A 20,302-nucleotide genomic window follows, 5' to 3' on the forward strand; every position below is an offset into this window, starting at 1 on the left:
GGGGACCCCACAGCTGCAGAAAGCTGTGCTGCTGCCTCCCAGCCATGCAGAATGGCGAGGTTGTTGTCCTACCCCAGGGACAATGAACTCGGTGCAACAGCCTGGGCAGTGCTGAGGGACCTCTCACTGATGTTTTTCCAGGGCAAATGCTTCGGTTCAGTTCCTGGCTGTGCTCTGACAACTTCGAGTCCTGTGACAAGATCTCCTGACTGTTATGTTGTCATTGATGTGCTCTAGAAATTCTGACTTTGTATACAACCCCCACCCATGCTCACGTTCTACACAGGCACAACTGTTCAAAGGCAGCCTAAGCCAAAGAAACGGCATGTTTTAGAGGTGCAAGGCATAGTGTTAGGACTCAGGAATTCCTCGCTGCTAATTTTGGCTGGCACATACTCCTTCTGTGGCTGTCTGTGCATGTGACCAAGGGGACCTACTAGGGGCCACTGCTTTCAGTCCTAAGTATCTGTAAATCGGACAGTGTTTTAACATCTATAATATAGGTGCGGAAGTCACACTGATTATAGAAAATCTGCCACTCAGGAATAACTATGTGGAAAAAAAAATTCTTCCTTTTCTCTTCTGTAGGTAAAATTTAAATTAGTACTGTTAACTTTAACTTATCTGCAGAACCTTAACTGTGGAAAGTATAGGGAGAAGTCTGTCATGATCACTTTACTCTGCAACGTTAAACAGTGGAAAGAAAACTTAAATGTGCTTCTCTATTTTTAGACTTTCTTCATACCACGTTCTCACGAATACTCTTACCATCGCTCTTTGCCCTTTCTACACGCAGTCAGTGAAGTATCGACTTACTGTATCATGCCTGCTTTAGTGCTGTTATCCACAGCCTGTGTGTGAGCTGATTGCATGTATAAATTGGGTAATTCTGATGAAGCTGGTCATAAACCCAGGTGAGTGCCGTACGGCTTCCTCACCACCTCCACCCAGCGCTGGGGAAAGGCTGATGCCAGTGAGGTGGCCTCCTGCCAGATCAGAGACTCCACTCCTCTGCACAGACGTCAGAAAGAAATCCAACAACAACCACATCTAGTACTTCAGATTACTTCAGACGTTCCCATTTGGAGGCTGGCTGGCAGTGGGGGAAGTGTTCTCCTCACCCTTCTCCCTCGATGGCAGGGTCAGTGCTCTGCAAGCATGCAGGTGTGTGCTTCGGGGCCCACCTGCGAGGCCTGGCAGTGCTGTTTCCCACAAGGGTAGAGCTTTGCTGGCACTAACAGCTGGCAGGTTTATGTACAAAAAGGGACCTTGTAAAGAGAATGGAAAAGGTGGGTAGGAAGTGCACGAAGCCCAGGAGCTTTCTGCTCCCATTGCCAACGTGAGCAGAGGAGGCTGCATCTCCAAGTCTGTGTTGTCCTCAGGAAGGCCCTGGCTTTGGCTGTTGGTGGCAGAGCTGTGCTGTGCATAGCCCCAGGCAGGTGCTGGTCTTGTGGACCTGTCTATGCTTTGGCTGATGTGAGGGTTTTCCTGCTTCAGAAGTCTTTTAAAAAACCCCACCAAATACCACCATCCCATTTCCCATGAAAAGTAGAAGGTAGAAAGATGGAAAGACACGCTTAGAGAAATTTCCTTCTTTATTTAGTTTTATGGTTTTACATGTAGAGAAGCTATCTGGTAAACAGCACAAGCATTTTTTTGAAGTTTGATTTAGTGACATCATTAATATGCAACTTCTGTAGCAGAAATAAAACATGGTTCTGATTTTTATGGCACTCAAACTGCATCTATGGTTAAAAATATGCCTATTAGTTAAATGGAAGTATTAAGTTGTATTAGCCTACTGTATGACAAGGTGATTATGTTACAGCCTGTGTTAGTGGTTGTGTTACTTACCTGGGAACAAGAAATGTGTGCTGCTAGGAAGCAAATTCTCACTGTCATAGGAAAGAGCATTTGAGAAGTTCCTCCCCTCTATGTTAAAACAATACAGGTCAGACACCGAAGCAAAGCTGTTGCCACTTCTGCTTCTCCTACAGAGGAGTTTCAGAGGTTGGAGGTTAAGGGTGCTAATTACCTCGATGGGCATGGATTTCTGTCTATGGCATGGGGACATGCCAGGCTGTCTCTGGAAAGCTGCAAATGCCAAGTACTTTGGTGTGGGATAGGAGGTGGGAAATTGTTTTAAAAGCAATTGGACAAGCATTTTCACTCAGAAGGGAAGGATGGCTGCCTATGTGACTAAATACGTGACCAGTTTTGACTGGTTACAGAGGCTGAAGAGGAAAAATGTGGCTGCATGAAATGTTTTGCTACAGCTATGTCCAAGTAAACCACTGTGCAAGTTGTAGGAGACCTGCACTGAGGTAGTGGGCTTGTCTACTTACATCACAGAAAGTAATAACAAAGATAATTATGTGTTTTAAGGAGAAATCCTGACAAAGGGGTTTGATATGGATAGGAGATGGATTTGATTTTAGTCTCAATCAGTCCTTGGACTCATACAGCCAAAGGAACCAGAGCAAAAAGTCAAAATATGTATGGTTTACAAGTGCACTTTCACTTCGCAGGGTGCAACTATACTTTGAATATTTGAAAAGAGCTGCAGTGAGCTGATCTGACCAGAATTCAGCATCCTTGGCCACCTGTTGTGGATAGTATGCTATTTTTTGATACATGAGGCATTCAGAGTATGTTGCTGTATATGCCAGATAAATCTGCAAATAAAATAATAATAAAAAAGAATAGAAAAAAGATCAGTCAGAGGGGTAATTGGTACAGATTATAATTACCTATGTAATTGGCAGAATTTCCAATGAGGAACATGTTATAGCAGTTATTCTGTTGTACAACTGTTGCCCAGCTTTCTCTTTGGTTACAAGTATGAAGATGGTCTGGTCAGCATGGCTCTAGCTGGCAGGTTGCAAACAGGACCCAGTTTGTGGTGAGTTTTCCTTCTGACCTGCAGCCTTTTCCTCAAAGCAGTGTGGAAATAGTGTGTAAGTGGCCCAGGCTGCTGAACCATTTCAGTGGTTCCTCTTCTGCACAGCCATCTGATTTGGGCTGTATGCATCTGTGCTGGTAGAGGGGAGTATAGCAAAAATATGCCTATGGTCACAGTATAGCATCTAGGAGTAAAAGATGCCTTATCGGTAGGCGCAGAGTTAGGGAATATCAGAAAACTGGGGTCTGAGTGATGTTATGGCCTGCCTGAATTTAGGTCCTGCTTGATGTAATATTACATATTCCTCCTCAGGTTGCAACCCTAGAAGTCACTAGAGTTTTGATAAGTACCTGGTTTTAAACATTTTTTGGCTAGAGACTGAGTTTTCCTGATATAAGTCCTCAGCTTTTGAGCCAAAACTTGTGTTACTGAGGCAGAGATGTACAGCAACTTCGCTTTCTCCTACAGCCTGTGTTTAGGTATTGGAAAGCAAAGTTTTCTGGTGGGTAGAATTCTTTTTTTTTTTTTTTCCCCTTCTTTTTTGGTGTTGATATTTAATCAAATTTTCGGTGTCTTGGGTGTCTGTCTCTTGGTAAAGGTGTACCTAGGCAACAACACTTTCAATAATTGTGCTTATCTTTGGTGATATTTATATATGCACAGTCCTGCCTTGTAAAGGGATTATTAAGAACATCTATAGTGTATGTTTCTTACGGGGCAGGATAAAAACTGATTCTTGTTTCACGAGGCAGTGTGGCTTTTACCCATTTTTCTAGCATTACCATGTTAACAGTACCATTAACATTACTCATTTTAATGTGTAATTTTAACATTGCCTCATTAATGGATGGCTTATTCTTTATTGTTCAACCTGTACTCTGTTTTTAAAGCTAAGTGTGTGTCTGTTTTCGAAGGAAAATCTGGGTGGCTAGATGAAAATGTCCCACTAATTTGTGGTTAGTTTCTGAAATTTGGTCATGGAAAAAAAATCAATTTAATCAATATGTGAAGATATTTTTGCTCATTTTGTCCTTTTCTTGACAGTTTTTTCATGTTCCAAATTAATATAATTATTTGTTTAACCTCTAAATTTAGTGCTGTCATCCTGTTTCTCTAGAGATCCTCCTTGTGTGATTATGGAGGAGGAGACGATAGTCAGGATATGCAGCCTCTAGCAGAAATTCCTTCTGATAGATTCAATGTGATGAAAGACAAATGGGGAGAACATCAAACCCAGCAAGAAAGGTAGGGTAGTCTAGCAAGCTCTTCTAGTTTATGGAGAGTTTCAGGAGATAGGACAGAAAAATTGTGCAGTACAATTAGAGCAAACTTTGCTCGATAAATTAGTCTAAGGAGACTGGCATTTGTGTTTGTTTTTTTTTCCTCCTATAAAGTAAGCTAAATGTTTTTGCCATAACTGCAGAGATGCAATAAAAGGCTGGTGAAGGCAAAGGTTATAAATAAATCATTCGGTGCCGACAGAAGGTCCATAGATGCTGACAAGAAACAAAAGGGGTGAATAAGGCTGGTTCTCTGTTCTGATAAATTTAATTGATTTCTGCCCTGTGTCACTACAGTTGCAGCCTGTCCTGTAATCTTGTAGCTCCAAACCTTTCATTACAGCCTCAGATGATAACAGCTGTTGATACGCTGCAGGAGGTTGCAGTGACTACCGTGGGGGTAAAGTACCATTTGCTAAGGAATAATTAGGAACAACCCCGTGCCTGGGTAGCTTTGATCTTACCTGTGGTGGTGTCCTTGCAGGGGACTTTATGTGCCAATACTGCATCTGTTTCCTGGATATGTTCATGAAGCCTTTACGGGAGCACATGTGCTCTATAGAGCAGTATAACCCAAATGGTCCCACTTACTGTGTCAGTGCCAGCGATGTGCTGCTGGGCTGCGCCTGGACTGTGTCAAGACCATCCAATGTCCAGCTCTTTCGCATAAACAGGGATATCTCAAGCTTTTTGCTGCTGTGACTGCCCTGCTGTCAGTGCCATGTTAAGCAGCCTGTGTTTAGCTCAGGTATCTGCTTGCACGTGAAACAGCAGTGTAAATGTGTCTGCAGCTGTCTGACTCGCACAAGCCTCAAGTCAGCAACATTAACAAAAATAGAGAGCTAAAACTTGAAAACAGTCCCCAAATTCTGTGTGATTGCCTAACAGTATGAGGTGAGATACAAAATGTCTCTGAATTCCACACTGTTTGAGCAAATAACTGTCTCCCTTTACTTTAGGTAAGCACAAATCCAACCATTAGTTTCTAGTTTGTTTCTGATCTGATGCTGGGAGGAGAAGGGGGCCTGAAGCTCACTGTTAAGGATCTTTTAGCCAAAGAGAGCTCAAGCGGTGGGCGTGTGTTATAACCTGATACTGGCATATGCTACAAGAATGCTGGAAATCTGCCAGAGCACCTGCAGGCTGCTGCTTGGCAGGAGCATTAAAAAGTGCTTGGTTCCCTCTGTCTCACCAAGCGTTGGTAAAAGACTGAGAAGAGTATGCATATGTGGAGAGGATGGAGGGAGCACAGATCAGGTCGTGCTTGTAACACTGTCTACACTACTGGAAATAACTGTGGACTGTTTGTTATTTTGAAGAAAACCAAGCTCCAGCTATGCTGAGATGAATGAATTTGAAATGAACTTCTCTTTATTCAGTTAATACACTGTATGGAATTCCTTATTGTAAGATTTCTATTCCTCTGCAACCCACCCTATTACACCAGCTTGAGGTGCTATAATGTTCCTGTAGTGCTAAAAATGTTTTCAGAGGATCACAGTTCCACTGGAGTCTTCCTGTTCTTTGCTTTTATATGCAGATTTGTATTAGTAGGCAGAAAAGGTTGTTTATTTACTGCTATCACTGGAATAGCCCTGGATCCATCACCTTTGACCTAGCATATTGCTTGCTGCAGTCCTGTCTGCCTCACCATCCTGAACCTTTTACTCTTCTGCAGCTTCTGACTATGAATAAAAAGCCAAGGACAAGTGCAGGGAGTCCCAGAGATGAGGTGCCAATGATTTACTGCATGAATATATTTCAAGGACAGGCTTGGACTGTGAGGCTGCTTTCAGCTGGGAAAGAAGGTGGAGGACAGAAGAGAAGAGGTGACTCTCTGGGGACCTGCCTGCTTGCCTGCCCACTGCCACATGTTGCTCTTCTTAAAGACACTGAGGTTGCCTTGGAATAGGCTTACTTACTTTCCCTCAGCATAAAATACTGAGCTTTGAGGGTAATGAGGGGTACCTTTCACTGGAGGTGATGAAAGAGTGTGGATTATTGAGCATTAGTATGGTGGAAGGGACAAGAAAGCTGCTGGTACCTAAATCTGAATCTTGGTTACACCCATGACTCTGCTGGCACTATTTCGGTTAGAAAGAAGGTGTCACCATTTAATTGCAGGGCAACAATAAACCGTGGCAGATGCTTTGTTAACTCCCTCCTCTTTCCCCCCCACAGCCCCCTCTGCCCAGTAAGGAAAGACAATAGGAGGGCAAAGAGAGGCAAAGAGAGAGAGAGGACCTGCAAGTTGGAAAAAGTTAAAATTGTTTTACTAATACTACTAATAAAATAGAGAAAATAATACAAAATATACAAAACCAATCTTGAAATTCCCGGCACAGCTCAGCACTGCTCCAGCAGCTGCAGGGCAGGCACCCAGAAGTCCTGGGTTGGACTCTGCAGCAAACCGGAAATGGATTCAGGGATGCAGCGTCTGTCACTAGACCTCAGATCACAGGGACGGCAGGCAGGGTCCTTCCCAGGTGCCAGCCATAGTCAAAGAGAACGAGACCCTCGTGATCTGCCAACCTTTATATGATGTGTGACGTGGATGGGATGGAATACTTAGTTGGTCAGTTTCAGTCACCTGTTCAGTTCACTCCTCCTTGCAAATACGCGATGTGCATTCTTATCAGTGACCTTGCATTCCATTGCTATGTCTACCAAAACATGTATCTAACTTCAGAAAAGTGCAGTTACTTAGAAGAACTTAGCTGTAAGGAAAATTCACTAAAAGAGAAATTGCTCTTGTTTTTAACAAACCTGGGACAGAAGGAAATGGGGATGAAGGCTCAAGCTCTGCAATTCTTAACCTTCCTTATGAGGGCATCTGAAGTCCAAAAGTCAGATCCATGGTTGATCCAAACCCTTTGTCTTCAAGGGTTTTACACAGAGGACTATATCTTGGCCAGTGTATGTGTTCTATAATACTTTTTTCTTTATGACTTTGGAACACAGTTATATGTGAGAAGTTTTCATGGTCTCGTTGATGTTTTGCAGGGCTCCTTCCTTGCCGCACTGTGGAATGCGGTGTTGCTTTTGGGAGGTTGCCACACCATGTTGTCTAGCCCCAGGCGAAGGGATTTTATTTATTTTTATTTCGCATTGTTTCAGCTGTTTTCACTTTTACTTTATTTCCATCCTCCAGCAGAATTTATTCATGAATGTGGCAGCACATTGGGTTTCTTGGTTTATGAATTGTAGTTTGTCAGATAGCCTGCTGGATTTGTTTGCCCTTATCTGAGAAATTTTAACACTGTAGCAGCAACAGAATGAAAGGTGACACTTTGGGAGCTGAGCTCTTATCCAAGTGAGGAAAGAGATGGGAAAATTGTTCTGCCAGAATGCTGCTGATCTGAGCTTTTTCTAGCTGTCTTGCTCCTATTCAATTAAAGTCCCTGGATGAGACACTGTCACTCTTGTGAATGCAAAAGGAAATATTTGCTAGAGTACATAGCAATGTAATTTGCAATGTAGCTGGATCTGTGATTAAATTGTATGCACATATATTCATTGAGATCTGTTGTCTACAAACTCTGTGTTGTTTTCTTAACTGAGTTAAAAACAAAACAAAGATATTGTAATGGTTGCTTTTCTGAGCCTGTGTTGCTTGTATGCTTTCTGTTCTTCACTATATACGTTTTCTGTTACTGAGTCTGCATTGAATGACATTCTTAATCTCTTACTTTTACTTATTTTTTTGTCTTTGAGACAGTTAAATGATCAATTAAAATGTCATTGTGAATTAAATCTGAATAAATTTGTTTATCAGTAGGAAGACAAATGTTGGCTGTTGGTCAGAGGGCTATAACTTAGCATTCAGTCTTTTGTTATTTTCTTGGTTTCAGTGAACAGATAAGTACTGTTGCCTTTCATAACAGAGTGCCTGTTCACAGAGGGGCTACTGAAGGCTTTACTGTAATAATAAGGTGAAACTGGTATGAAGAGACTCATCTTGTGCAATAGAACATAGCTCCATTTCCTGATCTAGAAAAGGAGGAAATGTCTGAAGACCTCCTTCTCATTTCTCTTCTAGGATTACCTCGACTGTATCACTGACCAGACCAAGCTCTCCCTGGGGACAGAAGAGCGATCAGCCCTGTTTGGAAACATACGGGATATCTACCGTTTCAACAGGTAAATTCATATTTAACTAAAAGAAAACAATTTGACAGACTGTGTTAATGGGAAGGGAGCAAGCCAAGAAAATACTCTTCTATCTCTTCAAAACAGCCAAGATATATAAATTGAGAAATAGTCTACCTTTGATTCTCAGCTGAGGTTCTCTTGCTGAGATCAGATTTTTTTAGCTGTTTATTTTGTGAATTAAATGTGGTCTCCATTGACTTTTTTTGTTTTCATTCTGAGTATTTCTGTGAATTTAAGCCTCATCTGCTTTGTGCCCTAACTGAGCCTAATGTAAGAACACTGTGAATGCAATTCTTGCCTTACTAAAGAGACATTGTTCTATTCCTACTATGTTGGGTCCTTTTGTGTACCGATACACATCATCGAGATCTGCCTTTTATAGTGTTTTATACTACTAGGGACTCCCTGAATTAATTTCTCAAAATGACGTTCAAGTACCTTTCCACTTTACAGTCTTCTCTAAAACTCCACAGATGGGATTCTAGTGTATATTGGGAGCCTAAAGTAAAACTTCTTGCTTATATAGCTAGTCCCACGTTGTGTGGGACCTACAGTATCTGCAGTTTGGGGAGTATGCTACTGCTACTTTTGTGTGAATCCTCTGTTACTATAAAAATAATTAACTTATTCAGCATTTAAGGAGGACCTGAATATTTGATTGATGCAAGAAATACACTGGCATAAAGTTCCCATGGCTTTTATATACCGTTACTCCTGTAAAAGCTCTCTTAGCTTTTGCGATTGTTGACAAAACACCTATCAAACTACTGTGTTTGTAGAAGAGCAGATAATTTAGTTGAATCAGAAGAGGATTCTGAAGTGGAGGACTAGTGTCAAAGAACAACTTCAACATTTTTCCATCCTCATGGAAAGCTGCTTTAAAGTGCTTCAGCTGCTGGGATTGCTGTTCAGTGTCAAAGGGACGAGTGGGCATGGATCTATTCAGAACATATGGGCAAAGTTGAAACCTGAAATCTTTCCCTGAAATTTAAAACAGCTACAGCAGGGTAATGGAAATACACTTAACTAGAAAGGTCTTGTGTCCTGCTTCAGCTACAACAACTGACTTGACTGAATGTCCAACACTACGGAAAATACACCGTGGTAGCCTGATCATCTGTTTTAGAGCCATGAGACAATGATTGTGAGCTTATAGCTTCCCAGTAGTCACAGGATGGAAAAAAACAGCCCTGGCCATTCTATTTTCTGATCCTTCAAAAGCTAGAGAAATGGCAGACTTGGTAGCTAGGACACATTTATACCAGCATTCTTGCAAATACTACCTAATAAAAATACCTTCAAGTATGATCAGTTGTTATACAGAATAATTGAGTTGCAGAAAAAAAAAAAACAAACAAAAAAGATTTGCAGAGGTTATAATGAAAAAAGGTAGTTTGGGGCTATTTTAGATATATAGATGTTAAAATGGTTAAAACTCACTGGAAAGTTGTCCAAAGCCTCCAGTAAATTACTTATGTATTTCAGACCTTCTAATTTAAAATTCTACATGGAAACTGTGAGTTTTTAAGACTGAGCACTCATTGTAGATCCCAATATAAAGTTCCCTCCTGTGTGAAACTTGGCATGTAGCTTCTGGGTCCTAAACATACCCTAGAGTAGTTTTATTTATTTTTACCTTTGAAAAAGGTCCATTTGGCAGTTCTGTGTTAGTAGTTTCCCATGCCTTTTGTGAGCATGATTTTATAGTTTCAGGTTTACCTTGTTTTTCTCAACTTTGAATTTCACCATTAATCAATGATCACGTTTTAGTCTTGGGGTTTTTTGAATTTTGTATAGATCTGAGACGTTTCACTTCAGTAAATGGGAATTTCTCCCATCTAAACTACTAACAATTTTTAGGTGTTGCGTTGAATGGCAGAAAAGATGGTCAGTATGGTCACTGCTAGTCCTGTGACTATGATCTCTTTTTGGAAAACTATTTCTTAAAGCAGAATCACTGACTATATACTGGTCCACTGGTCCACTAGTCCTGCTCTGTCTCTTGGGCAAACCTCCCCCACTATTAATTTATTTATTCGGAAAGGGGAAATTGTTCTCTAGGTCACCATTTGCTACATTTCTTCCTTCTTCCCTGTTGAGATTCTTTGCAATATCAGTTTAGGATAAATTCTTCACCTGATACCAGGACTTGATTCTGAAATGGGAATTCTGCAGAGAAGTGTGCTCAAGTTTAGTATTTCTGCCAACACTCAGATGATCTTAGGAGAGGCCAAACTGAAACTTCTGCTGCTAACACAGATTGTTCTGCATGGTCTTTGTCCATCGGTGTCTACTGCGGCACACAGATACAGTGCAGGGTCATCAGGGCCATTTTCTGTAACTGCTCTATGCAGCAGTTCCTGTGCTCTGAGCTTCATGGTGGTCAGGCTTGGCTTCTTGTCAGGAGGAGCCTTCATAAAATGTATATGAGTTCACCTTTCATGGAAAATGGTGGGGTTTTTTTTGTTTTGTTGACTTGTTTGTTTTGTTTTTTTGTGTGTGTGTGTTTTTTTCTTTTTTCTTTTTTTTTTTCTTTTCTTTTCTGGGTGGATAGAAATTAGTCTTGGCCACAGGATATTTTTGACAGTGAAGTTATATCAAGGCTAAATTTCTCTTGATTGTTTGGTTTGTTGGTTTTTTTTTTGTTGTTGTTGTTGTTGTTTTTGTTGTTGTTGTTTTTTCTTTTTTTACTGAAAGTCTGAACTCTTCAGATTAATTTTCCAGAACTTTATGTGGTGAACGTATTCTGCCATGAAGACCAGGTTGTGCTTGCTGCGTACATTTTTTTTTTTTTGAGTGCTGTGCTCTTTCAGGCATGAGAGAGTGAAGGTTTTGGTGATGCTATCACATTAGCATTTGTGGCTAGACTGTACAGTACTTGGTCATCAACTTTCTTTTTATTTTCTTTTTTTTTTTCCTTTGTCTTTTTTTTGTTTGTTTTGTTTGGGTTTTTGTTTTGTTTGTTTGTGTTCTTTGTTTTGTTCGTTTGTTTTTGTCAGGGGTTCAGGGCAAACCATGCTATTTCCTTCCTGCATCTTTCCATTCCTTCCCTTCCACCAAAACTGCACATCTGATGTCCCTGTCATTACTGTCTCTCACTTGCTCCAATTCAGATCAAAATGAAGGAGAAAAATACTTGTTAGATTTAAAATGGTGTCGTGATGATATAAAATGAATGAAGTTTCTCACCTGAATTGTGTGTGCAACTATGGTGATTATTTGCAGACCTATAAATGTGTTTGTTTCACTCCTGTTGACCTCCTGTAGTCAACAGGTTGATACTAAACTGCACTTTGTCCTATTGGAAGTCTTCATCCATGAGGGGGAAGACAAGTGTATTTTCTTGAAAATAATCCATACTCCAAAAAGTCAAAGCACCTTAAAAGGCATTATTATGAGCACCTTAAAAGGCATTGAGACCTTCATTTATTTTACTTGAAAAGATGAGTGTGCTGCATGAAAAACTATCTCTTTATGCTTACCTCCCTCATCCCAAAGGAGTTAGCATTAGCTGTTGATGATGATCATACAGAATCAGATTTTTCCAGCCCATAATAACCCAAGCTGTGTAATTCAGTACGAGGTCTTACATGGCACTGGCACTTGCGGCATGCTTCAGGGTGAGTCTTGTTACCAGTCCAGCTGCAAGAGCACGGAGCTCCTCTGAGGAAGCTGCCTCGTGCTCCAGACACCTCCCAGCTGGACGGCACCCGTGAGTCGCAGAGACCGAGGCTGCGGTACCGTCTGTGAACAGCACAAAAACTCTGGATAGCCAGGTGAAGGGAACGAATGCCTTTCTCTATTGTTTCTTTTGCCCCCTGCCAGGTGCTTAGATGTAGCCTATAATAATTGCCCTACGTTTTTATGTCAGCTTGGTATTATAGGGATTTATTTAAGTTTTTCAGGATTCCTGGGCATGACAGATTTTTATTTTTGCACTGGCAGGCTGCCAATCCCATTCTTACCAGCCAGGTGAGACAGAAGAGAGTGCAGTATGGGTAGCAAAATCATTTAAAGCACAGTCCATACCCAATGCGCTCGTGCTGAAGACACAAGCCAGTAGCATATTTACTGCATAAACCTGGACTCATTAAATGAATACAGAAAATCTTTAAATGTTGCATTACTGTATCCTGTGGGAGAAATATTGTGGCACTAGAGGAGACCAGTAGGAATAGCAATCAAGGCACTACATGCTTTAAGCCATCAGGAGAATGTCTGCCTGCTTGATAGCAGGAATCCTCTGAGCCTCTTTGATGGTATTTACAAAACTCATGTGTGGAGCACAGTCAGTCATTATAACCGATGATTGTGGCGACCATTGCTACAGATCACTTACTTTGCTGATGGAAAGGAGCTTCACGAGTGTAGGGTATCAAGCAAGGGTCATACTTTTATTTTGATGAAGAGAGAAATTGAGGTGTGGAAGTTCAATTGTTGCTGTACAGAGAGGCTTAGTGACCACTGAACCTAAGGTCTTTGTCTTTGTTCATTGTGACTGATTGCTGATTTCACCCTTTCCTTCCTCCAGTAATTAGAGAAGCAAAGAACAAGTCAGGAAACTTTACTGGTTTACTCCTTTTCTTACTTACAGAGGGAAATTGTGTCTGCTTAGAGGTGAAGAGGGTAGTTTCCTAGATACGAGCTTAGCAGCTCTTCAGCAAAACTCCTTTAGGGAACAAGCTGTGAACTGGGAGAAAAGTAGCCCTAAATGGAAAATCATCTAATGAGAAGGAAGGGGGTGGGAGGGAGGGAAACTTCTGTTAGAGAACAGTTTGGCAGAAAACTCAGTTTCTTCTCTCATTTTCCTGAGTACATCTTTCAGTAAGACTGAAGACTATTTGGATCAAGGAGAGACCTTTGAGGTTTTCTTCTTCTGCTTGAACTCTTTCTTTCACTGAATTGGCTTTCGAGAGCTGAGTTTCATACAATAGTGAACATGTTCCCTTATTGCTTTGCTCCTGTTACAATGAATTCATTTCCTACTTGGCACGTCAAAATTATAAAATCCTCTTGGAAAGGTTTTATTTTTATGCATATAGAATTTATATATTCCCTTCCAGAAAGCTTTTTTCCAGGCTAACCATTTTTTCTTCAGTGAAGAAACCCATTAAAGGTAGACAAATCTGACTGAGTGAGCTTATTACTATTCTTCTTGTACTTGTAATACATCCCTGGTTCTCATCTGTGTTTTTCAGACCAGATCCTTATCTCCCTCAGTCAAGTAAAGCTTGTAGAACATATGAAGTCTTTACAGGACACAGCATATGCTTCAGTATATTTTAAATTTTGTTAGCTTTAAATTGTGTTAGTTGAGATACCCATAGTGGTGTAGTCAGACAGTTGTGTATGATAGAATAGCTGTCAATCTAAAGGAAGAGGCTCAGCTGTGCTTGGGAGATCAGCAATCCATGGTCATTGTGATGACTGGTATTTTTATGTGTGAATACCATTTCCTTAGAGTGCTTCTCTGCCTCCAAACAGAAAACACCAGGAGATACAGATCTGGGGGGAAGAGAAGGGCATCTTGTTCCCTTTTTAGGACTCCCAGCGTTCTTAAGTGCTTTGGGCATCAGTGCTGTGAATGATGAATCATCGTCTGGCTCCAAATATACAGGTGTGTCTATTCCAAGGTGTGCCATAATTCTCTCTTCTTTTCTTGTTCTTTTAGTGAACTTCTGCAAGATTTGGAAAACTGTGAAAATGATCCTGTGGCTATAGCAGACTGTTTTGTTTCCAAGGTGAGTGGCTACTGCAGGAGTCTGCAGCACAACACCACTTGCAGAGTGATATGAGGGAATAAGATTAATTAATTCAAGAAAAAGGTGTTAACTTCTTCACTAAGTGTATCTCAGCTGGTGGAGCTGTTAATCTAGAGTTCATTTTCAGCATCTCTTTGTGGAGTATTACAGGGATTCTTTTTTTTTTTTCCCCTCATTTTTAATATAGGTGATCAAGCAGTACTCCAGTTTTGCCTTGTCAGCTTAAAAACAACTAGAGAATACATATTGGCTTGCATTTTTAGAAAAGGCTTAACAAACTTGTATCCTTAACAGCCTTGTAGCCTTAAAAACCTTAACAGACTTGTAGCCATATTGTTTCCTGAGATGCATTTTTCCTGAATCCAGCAGCCATACCTTTAATCTTCTTTTTAAAGAGAATGGTCTGAAGTCTAAACTTAAGATTCAAATATTATTCTCTCCGAAATACTTTGAAATTTTTGAACATCGCTCTGACATCTTTATTCTTGGGGGCAATTCTGAAGCCAAAAAACATGGAGAAGGAGAAGTTGTTAGGTGCAGGAGAAATATATGGAACCAAATTTAGGCGTCCTTCATTGTAGAAAACTCGGAGAGCCAGTCAGGGAGAAGGGGAATGGCTATAGTGGGTAGGGCAAAAAGAGATTAAGTAATTTGGGCTACAGATGACTCTAGTTCACTGCAGACTTCACCAAAGAACATATGTATGCCTTGAATCTGTAGAGCCCAAATGTGTTAAGAAATAATTCCACTTCCACTGGTGGAAGAGGGGGCATGTAGTTGTTTAAATCTGGATAATCTCCCTATAGGTGTGTTTGACTTTTTCCATTAAAAAAAAAAAAAAAAAAGCAAACCCAAGAAAAACAAAAAGTCAAACACTGTCATGTTTTATACTTTGTCCTGAACTCAGTAGTGACAGCACCATGCATTCTATGTAACAGGCCTAACACAAGCATTTAAGATTAGCTGGACCATCCTCTCATGGTGGTCCAGTATATTGTTTGGCAATGTTGTGACATAAAAGATTCTATCATAAAGGGGTGTGATGATACCATCTTAGTGCTGCTGTTTCACTAGATCACTTGCTTGAGTTGAGTCTGAGAAAGTTGTTCTTTATTTAGTAACTGATCTTTTGTAAGCACGGAGAGATCTGAGTGTTTGCACCACTGCTACAAAAGTAGGATGCATTTTTGCCCTGTTGCAATGAGGTTCATGGCATGTTGTTGTTGCTCGAAATGGCCTATATTGAATTGAAAGAGAGAGAATAGCATAAGGGAAAGTGTGAAGTCCTAGGTTTGAAATGGAATAACCCCATGTGCACGCTGGGTCTAGCTGACTAGGAAACAGCTTAGCAAAAAGTGATCTGTGGTCCTGGTGGATAAGAAGTTGAGTGTAAATCAGCAGCGCGCCTCTGTAGTGAAGGACAATTGTGAGACCTTCAGGATATTTAGAGATACCACAGTTTGGAGCTGGTAGATCTTTCTGCTGTATTGCTTACTCATAGCTGGGACCACTGGGACTACTCCTGGTTGGGACATGAAACAGAGGTGGTGCAAGTGATAATAGCAAGTCCAGGAAAAAGTTGTGCTCTCATTCATATTGGCCAGCTGAAAGCAGTTTTCTGGTAGACTTTCTGGTGGTTAGTTCCAAAATCCATCTGCATATCATTGCTTGTGCTTTTTGTTCCCTTGTCAAATGCTTTTAGCATTTGTATAATTGGCAGGCGACTGCCTGATGGCTCAGAGATTGCTAGAGATTGCAGTCCTAACAAGCATTTTTAAGCTTCATCCAGACAAGTGCAAACACTTAAAAGCAAAATCAAACAATACCAAAATACCCCACAGCTTTGGTTTTGGCCGTGGAGATGTCATCACAACAGCTGCTGACTGTCTTAACAGACTCCAGTTGTCCATTCTTGGTTGCTTGTATCTTCCCAGCATTGAGTAGTGGAAATAAAACTGCCTTTTTTGGCAGTGTGCAGTCCTTCAAGTCTTATGGGACTTTGGCCATTTATTGTTTGATGGCTTCGAGTGTGCTAGATCTTCACTGCGAGTTAAACATTGGGATAGTATCATTCTGAAGTCATAGCTCACAGCCTTAGCTAATAGCTGTTGCTGCACTGGAGCTTCTTTAATGCTTCCAATGGAACTGTGCTTAGGTTACACGAGCTCTGGCTCTAGTGCCATTTTTTTCACCCTACTGGTTCAGCTGTGAATTCCACAGTTTTTGAGAATTTAAACAAATAATCAAGTTTTCACTGTAGGTTCTATGTTTGCTTTTTTCATTTCATGAAGCTCAGTAACTGCATAAAGTAATAGCCATTTCTTTCTTTTGGATTCATGTGAAATGATACCTAGTTGGTTTGCATGTGTAACAGATGAGTTATGGTTAAAGTAACTCTGAAGTGTGTTAGAACTAAACGGTTTGATATTCATGAAAACATCTAGGGAGATTAGTTTTTTAAGGTCTGCTTTTGGACGATATTTGATAGACTGTTTCTTTGAACTTTACTTTGTTATTTGGTTTTGCTCAATAAAATTTGTTGTATAGCATATTATACTTCCCTCACACAATCATATATCACTGTGTTTGCTGTCCATAACTTCCATGCTTGAGAAGTAAACAGCCTTGCAACTTTTAAGGGAAGTACGGTTAAGGATTATCAAATCACATTAGCGTGCTTTGAACAAAAACTCATGATTGTGGTTTTGAATCTTTATCTTCACATTTGTTGTGCTGAGTGTCCAAAGTGAATACCTCCTAAAATGGCAACTTTTATTTGTTAACAGACTTCAGCAGGATGTCTTTAGTATAAACTAGCCAGTAACATAAAACTTGCTAACAGATAAAATGACTATACAAAGCTATGACTTTATATAAATATTTAATAACAACTTACTGCATTGTATTAAATCCCGCTGCTTCCAGGTATTTTAATTAATTAATAACTGACAGGCAAATAAAAATGCAGAAAAGCACTCTTTCTTAAAACCTGTTGTTCAGTTGTGAGTTTCTGCCTTTGCCTTTGTGCTCAAAGATGCAGATGGTGTGGATGGGTATTTGTTTAAATAGCGTGGGATGGTGCTGCACAGAAATAACCTGCCACTGAGGGCAGTGGTGTACTAGCTTAGTTTCTACCAGCTCTGGTCCTGCCTCTTTGTCTAGAAGAACTGCATTAACTCTAGTACATTAAATATCTTGGAGACATTTTGCTCATAACTGTAATCAGAGGCTGATAAAAGGCTTCCAGTGCGAGCTTAGCTATAGCTTAATTGTTCACATAAAAGATTGCTTATAGGTTTACTTGCCAACTCGATCTTTCATTTTCATAGTAACAATGCCAATGATAATTAGAAGACAGACTTCAGTATTGTACACGTTTACATTTAAGAGTTGTTGTAAAGGAGAGCTTAACCCTGGCACATTGCTCTTCTCACTCAGCACTCCAGAAATTCAGAACATATGTTTTCTGAAAGACATACCAACAGCTTAACCAAGGGGGAGGTCAGAATTACCCTAATCTAGTATCTCATTAATGAAGAGGAGATTCAGGCAATTGGCTTCAGTTTACACTCTGACTCAGCTCATTTTCTCAGTCTCCATTTTCTTTTCAAGTTCCTTTTATGGCTATAAAAAAGCACAGTGCACCAAGAGTTGAGTGAAGATTGGGGATGTAGCCACGTGCTTGGCATCTCACTTCACATGGAGGAGATGTGCAGTGAATTTATTCAGTGGCAGGGGAGAAACTAAGTATAGCTGGGATCTGCCTGCACTTGGCTTTTCTCTCAGAGTGACCTGTAGTCAGTGTGGATGGACTCTCAGCTTGGGTCTGTTCTTGCATCCTCTACCACAACAGCTTTGGGCCCCTAGATTAAAAATGATATCGGGAGAGATTCCAGTCTCCCTACAGAGATCGTTTTAATCTGGCTTGAAGACAGTTGATGTGAACAAAACAACTTTCAAGCTGAGTAAATTTAAGAATGTCCAACGAAATATCAGTGAGCATAGCTGGTGTTTTGCTTACAACATGAAAGCAGTGGTAGAAATGTATTAAATTCATCTTAGTCGTGTTTTTTCTGTTGCTTATGAACATAGTTCAGTGTCGGCTTTAGCCTGCATGACTTGTGCCCTGGTATGCTCCCAGCAACACAATGCTCTCTCCGGGGAGTTTGCTGTGAAGCGAAGACCAGGTAAGTGTGTAAATCAGAGGTCCCTTCTGTGACCCTGCAGAGCTGCTGGGTGCCCAGGTGGGCGGTGAGGGAACGGCCATGCCGGGCAGCGCGGTGTCCTCAGCCTGAGGAACAGCCTCTCTTGGAAGCGACACTTGGCCAGTGTGTTCCCATGGATCCTGCTGGTGCTTGGGCAAGGTGTGTGATGTTGAGTCACAACAGCATCGGAAGTTTGGGCACGTATCAACAATCTCGTTCTGGAGGCAAAATACATGTAGTTGGCTTTCTACTGGCATTATGCTCTCAGTAAAAGTCAATCCTCTCTCGTGGTTTCGTGTGATGAAATCAGCTGTGTTGCAGTGAAGTGAGTACAGATGTAGGTGCAGTATGCAATTTGGTGTCATCTCTCTTCAGAAAGCAGGGATGATTGTGAAACCACTCTCAAAGTTTTTAGAGGTGTTGAGGGCATGAGAATTTACTTTGTTTTTTTTTAAATACATTTTTTTCCATTTAACAACGAGACTAAAATTCTTTTAAAACAAAAAATCCTATTGAAAATAGTTTTGATCTCGCGTAGAAACCAAACTAAAACAAACAAACACATAATCAAAGAGGGAGAGTATGAAAAGGCTCCTGGTGATTTCAGAGTTACTTTTGATTTTGTGGGGAATGTGTACCCAGTCCAGTCTATAACCCTGAAGTGTTTGGCCTTGTCTGTTTTACAGATAGTGCTTTCATTTGTAAAAATTTCATGACCAATATTCTTTTCCTTTTTGCTTGAAAAGCAGAACAATCCTGTGACTATTTATGAGCAGAATATATATCTATAAAAAATAAATTGCCATAAAATATTCTGCACTTTGCTTATGAAGTAGCTATATAAATTGCATTATTCTGTAACCATTCTGTAGCCATGGGAATATATTACGATTTATACCAAAAGCCCCTAAACAAAGCCCTTGTCTTAATATATGCATATATAAAATAAATGACCTTTTTTCGTCATACTTGGTTTCATCCTAATGCTCCCTGATTTATTATGAGTGCAAGCTAGTTTTGTAGTGATTGTCATTACAGTGTAACATCTGCAGTGCTCTGAGGTTTGTTCATTCTCCATTTTGAGCAGAGAGGGTTTGGAGCTGTGGTGGAGGGCCCAAGCATGGACATGGACAGGCCGTGGCACGAGGTTGCTGTCTCTGGCTGTGGACACAGGGCATGTGTACAGCACCGTGGAAACCAGCTGCCACAGCAAAATTAGTCTAAGAGTGATAAAACAAGCTACATCATTTAACTGTATTTGTATCAAAACTACATTTTGTTGTTTGGTTGGTTTGTAAGTGAAGAGCAGTTCAATAAACTCACAGCCCACCAGTGAGTAAATGGGGATGGCAGTCCCCTAGAGAAACATTTATTAGAAGTTTGCTTGAGTTATTTCTTTTTCAGGACAGTTAATAATGAAATCCAGTAAGAAATACTGAAATTAACTTGTGGAGCAGTACCTTAGTTGATACAGGGTCCTTATGAATCACTGCTCACTGGGAAAATGAATGGCGTGATCTGCTTTAGCCCTGTGAGAGGGGGAAGGGAGCAGTGCTGTTGGAAATGGGGAAGGGAGCTGCCTGAGTTGGCTCTTCCTGATGAATAGACAAAAAAAAACCAAACAAAAAAGCCCTCCAACCATGAGAAACAACAGCCGCAGCCCCCAGCAGGCCTCTCTCCACATGGGGTTGCAGAGCACTGTTGCCTCCTGTGAAGGCAGATATTTGGTCTCACCACTGAGCAGCAACTGCCCCTTGCGGAGCACAGCTATTGTGCTGCAGACTGCCACAGGCCCTTCTGAAGACCCCAGTATCCACTCATAGTATCTTGTTTACTACCAGATGGTTGTTTTTTTTTATCGGACTAGGGCTCAGGAAAGAAACAGTAATTTATTTTAGAAGCACTTCACAGTTCTGCAGTGCTTTCTTCGTATTTAGGGCTCCAGCAAGCTGCAGAAATGGCATATTATTTGGGATAGAAGTTGATAGGCAGGTGTGAATT

At 40.8% G+C, this 20,302-nt stretch overlaps 1 protein-coding gene across 7 annotated transcripts in view; it reads left to right on the top strand.

Annotated features, from left to right (window-relative positions):
* PLEKHG1 (pleckstrin homology and RhoGEF domain containing G1) overlaps positions 1-20,302 on the top strand; it is a 123,992-nt gene that overhangs the window by 83,881 nt on the left and 19,809 nt on the right. For all 7 annotated transcript variants that reach the window (XM_082049904.1, XM_082049908.1, XM_082049906.1 and 4 more), the window contains 2 exons: positions 8,222-8,322; positions 14,006-14,075. In XM_082049904.1, the coding sequence (XP_081906030.1) occupies positions 8,222-8,322; positions 14,006-14,075 (171 nt within the window). The remainder of the gene's footprint in view (positions 1-8,221; positions 8,323-14,005; positions 14,076-20,302) is intronic.

Source organism: Streptopelia decaocto, assembly GCF_964273445.1.
Source record: "Streptopelia decaocto genome assembly, chromosome: 3".
Classification (NCBI taxonomy): domain Eukaryota; kingdom Metazoa; phylum Chordata; class Aves; order Columbiformes; family Columbidae; genus Streptopelia; species Streptopelia decaocto.